The sequence below is a fragment of the Lampetra fluviatilis genome, unplaced genomic scaffold (assembly GCF_964198595.1).
Source record: "Lampetra fluviatilis unplaced genomic scaffold, kcLamFluv1.1 SCAFFOLD_528, whole genome shotgun sequence".
NCBI lineage: Eukaryota > Metazoa > Chordata > Hyperoartia > Petromyzontiformes > Petromyzontidae > Lampetra > Lampetra fluviatilis.
The window spans coordinates 1-12,427 of record NW_027621010.1 but is presented as its reverse complement, the minus strand read 5'-3'; the positions used below and the strand labels follow the sequence as shown (position 1 = coordinate 12,427).

The 12,427-nt window shown below is 55.2% G+C and overlaps 1 protein-coding gene across 1 annotated transcript in view; it reads right to left on the bottom strand.

Annotated features, from left to right (window-relative positions):
- Positions 1-11,768, bottom strand: part of LOC144954659 (RNA-binding protein Musashi homolog 2-like) — a 52,306-nt gene extending 40,538 nt beyond the window's left edge. Inside the window, exons 1-3 of the mRNA XM_078885103.1 lie at positions 11,670-11,768; positions 9,999-10,083; positions 5,397-5,438 (exon numbers count right to left, since the gene is read on the bottom strand). Of these exons, the coding sequence (XP_078741229.1) occupies positions 5,397-5,438; positions 9,999-10,083; positions 11,670-11,704 (162 nt within the window). The 5' untranslated portion in view covers positions 11,705-11,768. The remainder of the gene's footprint in view (positions 1-5,396; positions 5,439-9,998; positions 10,084-11,669) is intronic.
- Positions 11,769-12,427: the final 659 nt, after the last annotated feature.

Below are 12,427 nucleotides of genomic sequence, written 5' to 3'. Positions count from 1 at the left end.
AGGAGTAGTATCTGTAATAGTTGTGGTGTGTGGTAGTAGTATCTATAGTATCTGTACTACTATATATAGTATCTGTACTATTAATCTATAGTATGTGTACTACTAATCTGTAGTATCTGTACTACTAATCTGTAGTATCTGTACAACTAATCTGTAGTATCTGTACTACTAATCTGTAGTATCTGTACTACTAATCTGTAGTATTTCTGTGTCAGCCCTCGGGTTTTCAACAGCGCTCAGTCGCCTCGAACTGGACAATGGCGTGAGGGGCGGGGCTATGGGGGGGGGGGGGGGGGAGGGTGAGGGGCGGGGCTATGGGGGGGGGGGGGTGAGGGGCGGGGCTATGGGGGGGCGGGGGGGGGGGTGAGGGGCGGGGCTATGGGGGGGGGGGGGGGTGAGGGGCGGGGCTGATTGGGGGGGGGGTGAGGGGCGGGGCTATAGGGGGGTGAGGGGCGGGGCTATGGGGGGGTGAGGGGCGGGGCTATAGGGGGGTGAGGGGCGGGGCTATGGGGGGGTGAGGGGCGGGGCAATGAGGGGGGTTGATGAGGGGCGGGGCTATGAGGGGGGTTGATGAGGGGCGGGGGCTATGAGGGGGGTTGATGGAGGGGCGGGGCTATGAGGGGGGTTGATGAGGGGCGGGGCTATGAGGGGGGTTGATGAGGGGCGGGGCTATGAGGGGGGGTTGATGAGGGGCGGGGCTATGGGGGGATGGGGGTGGGGGGCTGAGTGTGGCTTGTTGAGTCTGAATGGCAGCGCTCAGGAGGGAGAGTGGGAGGGGTGGGTTGGCTTCCCCCCCCCACCACCTCACCCCCCCACCACCTCACCCCCCCCCCCCACCCACCTCACCCCCCCTCCGCCCCCCACCACCTCAGCCCCCCCACCCACCACAGCTTTGTGTTTGCTCAGCCAGGCTGAATGATGGCCAGAGAGAGAGAGAGGGGGGGGGGGGGGAGACATTCACAAGGCCTTAGAAACCACCACCACCACCACCACTACCACCCCCCCTGATTCATTCATCCACTCATTCACTCACTCATTCATCCACTCGCTCACTCACACACTCACTCGCTCACTCGCTAATCCACACACTCGCTCACCCACTCGCTCGCTCGCTCACCAACTCACTCGCTCACTCACTCACCTCGCTAACTAACTCACTCATCCAATCACTCACTCACCCACTCATCCACCTCACTTCGCCAACTCACTCGCACAACTCACTCACCCACTCACTACTCACTCACCCACTCACTCACTCAGCCAGGCTGAATGATGGCCAGAGAGAGAGTGGGGGGGGGGGAGACATTCACAAGGCCTAGAAACCACCACCCACCACCACTACCACCCCCCTGATTCATTCATCCACTCATTCACTCACTCATTCACTCACTCATTCATCCACTCGCTCACTCACACACTCACTCGCTCACTCGCTAATCCACTCACTCGCTAACTAACTCACTCACTCGCTCACCCACTCGCTCGCTCACCAACTCACTCGCTCACTCACTCACTCGCTAACTAACTCACTCACTCGCTCACTCACTCGCTCGCTCACCAACTCACTCGCTCACTCACTCACTCGCTAACTAACTCACTCGCTCACTCACCCACTCGCTCGCTCACCAACTAACTCGCTCACTCACTCACCCACTCACCCACTCGCTCACTCACTCGCCCGCTCACTCACTCGCTAACTAACTCACTCACCCACTCACCCACTCACTCACCCACTCACTCACCCACTCACTCGCTCACTCATCCACTCACTCACTCACCCACGCATCCACTCACTCGCCAACTCACTCACCCACTCACTCACCCACTCACTAACTCACTCACCCACTCACTCACTCGCTCACCCACTCACTAACTCACTCACCCACTCACTCACTCACTCACCCACTCACTCACCCACTCACTAACTCACTCACCCACTCACTCACTCGCTCACCCACTGAGTCACTCAGCCAGGCTGAATGATGGCCAGAGAGAGAGTGGGGGGGGGGAGACATTCACAAGGCATAGAAACCACCACCACCACCACTACTACCCCCCCCTGATTCATTCATTCACTCATTCACTCACTCACTCGCTAACTAACTCACTCGCTAAATCACCGACTCGCTCACCCACACACTCACTCACTCACCCAGCCACTCACTCACTCACTCGCTCACTCACTCACCCACTCACCCACTCGCTAACTAACTCACTCGCCACCCACTCACTCGCTCACTCACTCACCCACTCACCCACTCGCTCACTCACTCGCTAACTCGCTAACTAACTCACTCAACCACTCGCTCGCTCACTCACTCGCTAACTAACTCACTCGCTCACCCACTCACTCACCCACTCACTCGCTCACTCACTTGCCCACTCACCCACTCGCTAACTCACTCATCCACTCGCTCACTCACTCACCCACTCACTCACTCACCCACCCACTCACTCACCTACTCACTCACTCACTCACCCACTCACCCACTCACCCACTCGCTAACTAACTCACTCGCTCACCCACTCACTGACCCACTCACTCACCTACTCACTCACCTACCCACTCACTCACTCACTCACCCACCCACTCACTCACCCACTCACTCACTCACCCACTCACCCACTCACTCACTCGCTCACCCACCCACTCACTCACCAACTAACTCGCTCACTCACTCACCCACTCACTCACTCGCTCACCCACTCACTGACCCACTCACTCGCTAAATCACCGACTCGCTCACCCACTCACTCACCCACTCACTCACTCGCTCACCCACTCACTGACCCACTCACTCGCTAAATCACCGACTCGCTCACCCACTCACTCACCCACTCACTCACCCACTCACCCACTCACTCACCCACTCACTGACCCACTCACTCGCTAAATCACCGACTCACTCACCCACTCACTCACCCACTCACTCACTCACCCACCCACCCACTCACCCACTCACTCACTCACTCACCCACTCACCCACCCACTCACCCACCCACTCACCGACTAACTCACTCACTCACCCACTCACTCACCCACCGACTAACTCACCCACTCACCCACCCACTCACCCACCCACTCACCCACTCACTCACTCACCGACTAACTCACCCACACACCCACCCACCAACTCACCCACCAACTCACCCACTCGCTAACTCACTCACTCACCCACTCATTCACTCACCCACTCACTCACCCACCCACTCACTCACCAACTAACTCGCTCACCAACTCACTCACCCACTCACCCACTCACTCACTCACTCACCCACTCGCTCACCCACTCACTCACCCACTCACTCACTCACCCACTCACTCACTCACCCACTCGCTCACCCACTCGCTCACCCACCCACTCACTCACCCACTCACTCACCCACTCACCCACTCACTCACCCACTCACTCACCCACTCGCTCACCCACCCACTCACTCACCCACTCACTCACCCACTCACCCACTCACTCACCCACTCACTCACCCACTCGCTCACCCACCCACTCAAACTCCTCACCACTCACCCACCCACTCACCACTCACTCACCCACTCACCCACTCACTCACCCACTCACTCACCCACTCGCTCACCCACCCACTCAAACTCCTCACCACTCACCCACCCACTCACCACCCACTCACTCACTCACCCACTCACTCACCCACTCACTCACCCACCCACTCACCCACTCACTCACTCACCCACTCACTCACCCACCCACTCACCACCCACTCATCACTCACTCACCACTCACTCACCACCCACTCACCACTCACTCACCACTCACTCACCACTCACTCACCACTCACTCACCACTCACTCACCACCCACTCACCACTCACTCACCACTCACTCACCACCCACTCACTCACCACTCACTCACCACTCACTCACCACTCACTCACCACCCACTCACTCACCACTCACTCACCACCCACTCACCACTCACTCACCACTCACTCACCACTCACTCACCACTCACTCACCACTCACTCACCACCCACTCACCACTCACTCACCACTCACTCACCACTCACTCACCACCCACTCACCACTCACTCACCACCCACTCACCACTCACTCACCACCCACTCACCACCCACTCACCACTCACTCACCACTCACTCACCACTCACTCACCACCCACTCACCACTCACTCACCACCCACTCACCACCCACTCACCACCCACTCACCACTCACTCACCACCCACTCACCACTCACTCACCACTCACTCACCACTCACTCACCACCCACTCACCACTCACTCACCACCCACTCACCACCCACTCACCACCCACTCACCACCCACTCACCACCCACTCACCACTCACTCACCACTCACTCACCACTCCACTCACCACCCACTCACCACTCACTCACCACCCACTCACCACCCACTCACCACCCACTCACCACCCACTCACCACTCACTCACCACTCACCTCACCACCCACTCACCACCCACTCACCACTCACTCACCACCCACTCACCACCCACTCACCACCCACTCACCACCCACTCACCACTCACTCACCACCCACTCACCACCCACTCACCACTCACTCACCACCCACTCACCACCCACTCACCACTCACTCACCACCCACTCACCACTCACTCACCACCCACTCACCACTCACTCACCACCCACTCACCACTCACTCACCACTCACTCACCACTCACTCACCACCCACTCACCACTCACTCACCACCCACTCACCACCCACTCACCACCCACTCACCACTCACTCACCACTCACTCACCACCCACTCACCACTCACTCACCACTCACTCACCACCCACTCACCACTCACTCACCACCCACTCACCACTCACTCACCACTCACTCACCACTCACTCACCACCCACTCACCACCCACTCACCACTCACTCACCACTCACTCACCACTCACTCACCACCCAATCACCACTCACTCACCACTCACTCACCACCCACTCACCACCCACTCACCACTCACTCACCACTCACTCACCACTCACTCACCACCCACTCACCACTCACTCACCACCCACTCACCACTCACTCACCACCCACTCACCACTCACTCACCACTCACTCACCACCCACTCACCACCCACTCACCACTCACTCACCACTCACTCACCACTCACTCACCACCCACTCACCACTCACTCACCACTCACTCACCACCCACTCACCACTCACTCACCACTCACTCACCACCCACTCACCACTCACTCACCACTCACTCACCACCCACTCACCACTCACTCACCACTCACTCACCACTCACTCACCACTCACTCACCACCCACTCACCACTCACTCACCACTCACTCACCACCCACTCACCACTCACTCACCACCCACTCACCACTCACTCACCACCCACTCACCACTCACCTTGGGGTGAGATTTCCGTGGAAACGCAACTTTTGGGTCAATCTGAAGTAAACATCAACATCAACAACAACATCAACATCAACAACAACATCAACATCAACAACAACATCAACATCAACAACAACATCAACATCAACAACAACAACATCAACAACAACATCAACATCAACATCAACATCAACAACAACATCAACAACAACATCAACATCAACATCAACATCAACAACAACATCAACAACAACATCAACATCAACAACAACATCAACATCAACAACAACATCAACATCAACAACAACAACATCAACAACAACATCAACATCAACATCAACATCAACAACAACATCAACATCAACAACAACATCAACATCAACATCAACAACATCAACAACAACAACATCAACAACATCAACAACAACATCAACATCAACAACATCAACAGCATCAACAACAACATCAACATCAACAACATCAACATCAACAACAACATCAACATCAACAACATCAACAACATCAACAACAACATCAACAACAACAACAACATCAACATCAACAACAGCATCAACATCAACAACAGCATCAACATCAACAACATCAACAACATCAACATCAACAACAACATCAACAACATCAACAACAACAACATCAACAACAACATCAACATCAACAACATCAACAACATCAACATCAACAACAACATCAACATCAACAACATCAACAACAACATCAACATCAACAACAACATCAACATCAACAACATCAACATCAACAACATCAACAACAACATTAACATCAACAACATCAACAACATCAACAACAACATCAACAACAACAACAACATCAACATCAACAACAACATCAACATCAACAACATCAACAACAACAACAACATCAACAACAACAACATCAACAACAACAACAACATCAACAACATCAACATCAACAACAACAACATCAACAACAACATCAACATCAACAACAACATCAACATCAACAACAACATCAACATCAACAACATCAACATCAACAACATCAACATCAACATCAACAACAACATCAACATCAACAACAACATCAACAACAACATCAACAACAACATCAACATCAACAACATCAACAACATCAACAACATCAACAACAACATCAACAACAACAACATCATCAACATCAACAACAACATCAACAACATCATCAACATCACCAACATGAACAACATCAACACCATCATCAACATCAACAACAACATCAACAACAACAACATCATCAACATCAACAACAACATCAACAACATCATCAACATCACCAACATGAACAACATCAACACCATCATCTACTATTCAGTAATAGTAAGTGATGAGTGGTGAGTGAGTGAGTGGTGAGTGAGTGGGAGGGTGGGTGAGTGAGTGAGTGGTGAGTGAGTGGGTGAGTGGGTGAGTAGTGAGTGAGTGAGTGGTGAGTGAGTGGGTGAGTAGTGAGTGGGTGAGTGATGAGTGGTGAGTGAGTGAGTGGTGAGTGAGTGGGTGAGTAGTGAGTGGGTGAGTGATGAGTGGTGAGTGAGTGAGTGGTGAGTGAGTGGGTGAGTAGTGAGTGAGTGAGTGAGTGAGTGGTGAGTGAGTGGGTGAGTGGGTGAGTGAGTGAGTGAGTGGTGAGTGAGTGGTGAGTGAGTGAGTGAGTGGTGAGTGAGTGGGTGAGTGGGTGAGTGAGTGAGTGAGTGGTGAGTGAGTGAGTGAGTGGTGAGTGAGTGGGTGAGTGGGTGAGTGAGTGAGTGAGTGGTGAGTGAGTGAGTGGGTGGGTGGGTGAGTGAGTGAGTGGTGAGTGAGTGAGTGGTGAGTGAGTGGTGAGTGAGTGGTGAGTGAGTGAGTGAGTGGTTGGTGAGTGAGTGGGTGGGTGAGTGAGTGGCTGAGTGGCTGAGTGAGTGAGTGAGTGGTGAGTGAGTGAGTGAGTGGTGAGTGAGTGGGTGAGTGGGTGAGTGAGTGGGTGAGTGGGTGAGTGAGTGAGTGGTCAGTGAGTGGTGAGTGAGTGGTGAGTGAGTGAGTGGTGAGTGAGTGAGTGAGTGGTGAGTGAGTGGTGAGTGAGTGGTGAGTGAGTGGGTGGGTGGGTGAGTGAGTGGTGAGTGAGTGAGTGGTGAGTGAGTGGGTGAGTGAGTGGGTGGGTGGGTGGGTCAGTGAGTGAGTGAGTGGGTAGGATGGGTGAGTGAGTGAGTGGCTGACTGAGTGAGTGGTGAGTGAGTGGTGAGTGAGTGGTGAGTGAGTGGGTGAGTGGGTGAGTGAGTGAGTGAGTGGTGAGTGAGTGGTGAGTGAGTGAGTGGTGAGTGAGTGGGTGAGTGGGTGAGTGAGTGAGTGGTGAGTGAGTGGGTGAGTAGTGAGTGAGTGGTGAGTGAGTGGTGAGTGAGTGGGTGAGTGGGTGAGTGAGTGAGTGAGTGAGTGAGTGAGTGGTGAGTGAGTGGTGAGTGAGTGAGTGGTGAGTGAGTGGGTGAGTGGGTGAGTGAGTGAGTGAGTGAGTGGTGAGTGAGTGAGTGAGTGGTGAGTGAGTGGGTGAGTGGGTGAGTGAGTGAGTGAGTGAGTGGTGAGTGAGTGAGTGGTGAGTGAGTGGTGAGTGAGTGAGTGAGTGGTGAGTGAGTGGTGAGTGAGTGAGTGAGTGGTTGGTGAGTGAGTGGGTGGGTGAGTGAGTGGCTGAGTGGCTGAGTGAGTGAGTGAGTGGTGAGTGAGTGAGTGAGTGGTGAGTGAGTGGGTGAGTGGGTGAGTGAGTGGGTGAGTGGGTGAGTGAGTGAGTGGTCAGTGAGTGGTGAGTGAGTGGTGAGTGAGTGAGTGGTGAGTGAGTGGGTGAGTAGTGAGTGAGTGGTGAGTGAGTGGTGAGTGAGTGGTGAGTGAGTGGGTGGGTGGGTGAGTGAGTGAGTGAGTGGTGAGTGAGTGAGTGGTGAGTGAGTGGGTGAGTGAGTAGGTGGGTGGGTGGGTCAGTGAGTGAGTGAGTGGGTGAGTGAGTGAGTGGGTAGGGTGGGTGAGTGAGTGAGTGGCTGACTGAGTGAGTGGTGAGTGAGTGGTGAGTGAGTGGTGAGTGAGTGAGTGAGTGGCTGACTGAGTGGTGATTGAGTGGTGAGTGAGCGAGTGGCTGACTGAGTGAGTGAGTGAGTGGTGAGTGAGTGAGTGGTGAGTGAGTGGTGAGTGGGTGAGTAGTGAGTGAGTGAGTGGTGAGTGAGTGAGTGGTGAGTGAGTGGTGAGTGAGTGGGAGGTGAGTGAGTGGGTGGGTGAGTGAGTGGGTGAGTAGTGAGTGAGTGAGTGGTCAGTGAGTGGTGAGTGAGTGGTGAGTGAGTGAGTGGTGAGTGAGTGGGTGAGTAGTGAGTGAGTGGTGAGTGAGTGGTGAGTGAGTGGTGAGTGAGTGGGTGGGTGGGTGAGTGAGTGAGTGAGTGGTGAGTGAGTGAGTGAGTGGTGAGTGAGTGGGGTGAGTGAGTGGGTGGGTGGGTGGGTCAGTGAGTGAGTGAGTGGGTGAGTGAGTGAGTGGGTAGGGTGGGTGAGTGAGTGAGTGGCTGACTGAGTGAGTGGTGAGTGAGTGGTGAGTGAGTGGTGAGTGAGTGAGTGAGTGGCTGACTGAGTGAGTGGTGATTGAGTGGTGAGTGAGCGAGTGGCTGACTGAGTGAGTGAGTGAGTGGTGAGTGAGTGAGTGGTGAGTGAGTGGTGAGTGGGTGAGTAGTGAGTGAGTGAGTGGTGAGTGAGTGAGTGGTGAGTGAGTGAGTGGTGAGTGAGTGGTGAGTGAGTGGGAGGTGAGTGAGTGGGTGGGTGAGTGAGTGGGTGAGTAGTGAGTGAGTGAGTGGTCAGTGAGTGGTGAGTGAGTGGTGAGTGAGTGAGTGGTGAGTGAGTGGGTGAGTAGTGAGTGAGTGGTGAGTGAGTGGTGAGTGAGTGGTGAGTGAGTGGGTGGGTGGGTGAGTGAGTGAGTGGTGAGTGAGTGAGTGGTGAGTGAGTAGTGAGTGAGTGGGAGGTGAGTGAGTGGGTGGGTGAGTGAGTGGGTGAGTAGTGAGTGAGTGAGTGGTCAGTGAGTGGTGAGTGAGTGGTGAGTGAGTGAGTGGTGAGTGAGTGGGTGAGTAGTGAGTGAGTGGTGAGTGAGTGGTGAGTGAGTGGTGAGTGAGTGGGTGGGTGGGTGAGTGAGTGAGTGGTGAGTGAGTGAGTGGTGAGTGAGTGGGTGAGTGAGTGGGTGGGTGGGTCAGTGAGTGAGTGAGTGAGTGGTGAGTGAGTGGGTAGGGTGGGTGAGTGAGTGAGTGGCTGACTGAGTGAGTGGTGAGTGAGTGGTGAGTGAGTGGTGAGTGAGTGAGTGGCTGACTGAGTGAGTGGTGATTGAGTGGTGAGTGAGCGAGTGGCTGACTGACTGAGTGAGTGAGTGGTGAGTGAGTGGTGAGTGAGTGGTGAGTGAGCGAGTGGCTGACTGACTGAGTGAGTGAGTGGCTGAGTGACTGAGTGAGTGGCTGACTGAGTGAGTGAGTGACTGAGTGAGTAAGTGAGTGAGTGAGTGGGTGACTGAGTGAGCGAGTGAGTGGCTGACTGAGTGAGTGGTGAGTGAGTGAGTGAGTGGTGAGTGAGTGGTGAGCGAGTGGTGAGTGAGTGGTGAGTGACTCACCGTCTTTGAGTCGAGCTCGTGGTGCTGCTCACCCAGTACGGCCTCTACGCTCGAAGAGTCTGCAAAGGTCACAAAGCCGAATCCTCTGGGGGCAGGGGTCAAGGGGGAGGTCACGGAGGTCACAGAGGTCACGGAGGTCACGGAGGTCATGGGGGGACCCAGAGACACACGAGAAGGTGGGTGGGTGGGTGGGTGGGTGGGTGAGTGAGTGGTGAGTGGGTGAGTGGGTGGGTGAGTGGGTGGGTGAGTGGGTGAGTGAGTGGGTGGGTGGGTGAGTGGGTGGGTGGGTGAGTGGGTGGGTGGGTGGGTGGGTGGGTGGGTTGGTAGGTGAGTGGGTGAGTGAGTGAGTGGGTGAGTGAGTGAGTGAGTGGGTGGGTGGGTGGGTGAGTGAGTGGGTGAGTGAGTGGGTGAGTGGGTGGGTGAGTGGGTGAGTGAGTGGGTGAGTGAGTGAGTGAGTGGGTGGGTGGGTGGGTGGGTGGGTGGGTGGGTGAGTGGGTAGGTGAGTGGGTGAGTGGGTGAGTGGGTGAGTGGGTGGGTGGGTGAGTAAGTGGTTGAGTGAGTGAGTGAGTGGTTGAGTGAGTGGTTGAGTGAGTGGTTGAGTGAGTGGTTGAGTGAGTGAGTGGTTGAGTGAGTGGTTGAGTGAGTGGTTGAGTGAGTGGTTGAGTGAGTGAGTGAGTGGGTGGGTAGGTGAGTGGGTGGGTGAGTGGGTGAGTGAGTGAGTGAGTGGGTGGGTGGGTGGGTGGGTGGGTGAGTGGGTGGGTGAGTGGGTGAGTGGGTGAGTGGGTGGGTGGGTGAGTAAGTGGTTGAGTGAGTGAGTGAGTGGTGGAGTGAGTGGTTGAGTGAGTGGTTGAGTGAGTGGGTGAGTGAGTGGTTGAGTGAGTGGTTGAGTGAGTGGTTGAGTGAGTGAGTGGTTGAGTGAGTGGTTGAGTGAGTGGTTGAGTGAGTGGTTGAGTGAGTGAGTGAGTGGGTGGGTAGGTGAGTGGGTGGGTGAGTGGGTGAGTGAGTGAGTGAGTGGGTGGGTGGGTGGGTGGGTGGGTGAGTGGGTGGGTGAGTGGGTGAGTGGGTGAGTGGGTGGGTGGGTGAGTAAGTGGTTGAGTGAGTGAGTGAGTGGTGGAGTGAGTGGTTGAGTGAGTGGTTGAGTGAGTGGGTGAGTGAGTGGGTGAGTGGGTGGGTGAGTGGGTGAGTGGGTGAGTGGGTGGGTGGGTGAGTAGTGGTTGAGTGAGTGAGTGGGTGGGTGGGTGAGTGGTTGAGTGAGTGGTTGAGTGAGTGGTTGAGTGAGTGGGTGGGTGGGTGAGTGGGTGAGTGGGTGAGTGGGTGGGTGGGTGGGTGAGTAAGTGGTTGAGTGAGTGAGTGGGTGGGTGAGGTGGGTGGGTGGGTGAGTGGTTGAGTGAGTGGTTGAGTGAGTGGTTGAGTGAGTGGGTGGGTGGGTGGGTGAGTGGGTGGGTGGGTGAGTGAGTGGGTGAGTGGGTAGGTGGCTGGGTGGGTTGGGGAGTGGTTGGGTGGGTGAGTGGTTGGGTGAGTGGGTGGGTGGGTGGGTGAGTGGGGTGGGTGGGTGGGTGAGTGGGTGGGTGAGTGAGTAAGTGGTTGAGTGGTTGAGTGAGTGGTTGAGTGAGTGGTTGAGTGAGTGGTTGAGTGAGTGGGTGGGTGGGTGAGTGGGTGGGTGGGCGGTACCTTGATCGCTTGGTAGAAGGATCTTTCATGACCATGCACTCGCTCACCTCTCCGAATTTACCAAAGTATTCCCGCAGCCCATCTGACTCGCACACACACAGACACACACACAGACACACACATTCACACACACACACACTCACACACACACACAGACACACACACAGACACACACACACACACACACAGACACACACACAGACACACACACACAGACACACACACACACACACACAGACATACACACAGACACACACACAGGCACTCACTCACCACTCACAACCCACTCACCACTCACTCATCACTCACCACTCACCACCCACTCACCACCTTCTCACCACCCACTCACCCACTCACCACACCACCCACCCACTCACCACCCACTCACCCACCCACTCACCACTCACCCACCCACTCACCACCCACTCACCACTCACCCACCCACTCACCACCCACTCACCCACCCACTCACCACCCACCCACCCACTCACCACTCACCACCCACCCACTCACCACCCACTCACCCACCCACTCACCACCCACCCAAACCACTCACCACTCACCCACCCACTCACCACCCACTCACCCACCCACTCACCACCCACCCACTCACCACTCACCACCCACTCACCACTCACTCACCACCCACCCATTCACCACTCACCACCCACTCACAACTCACTCACCACCCACCCACCCACTCACACCACCCACCCACTCACCCACCCACCCACTCACCACCACCCACCCACTCACCA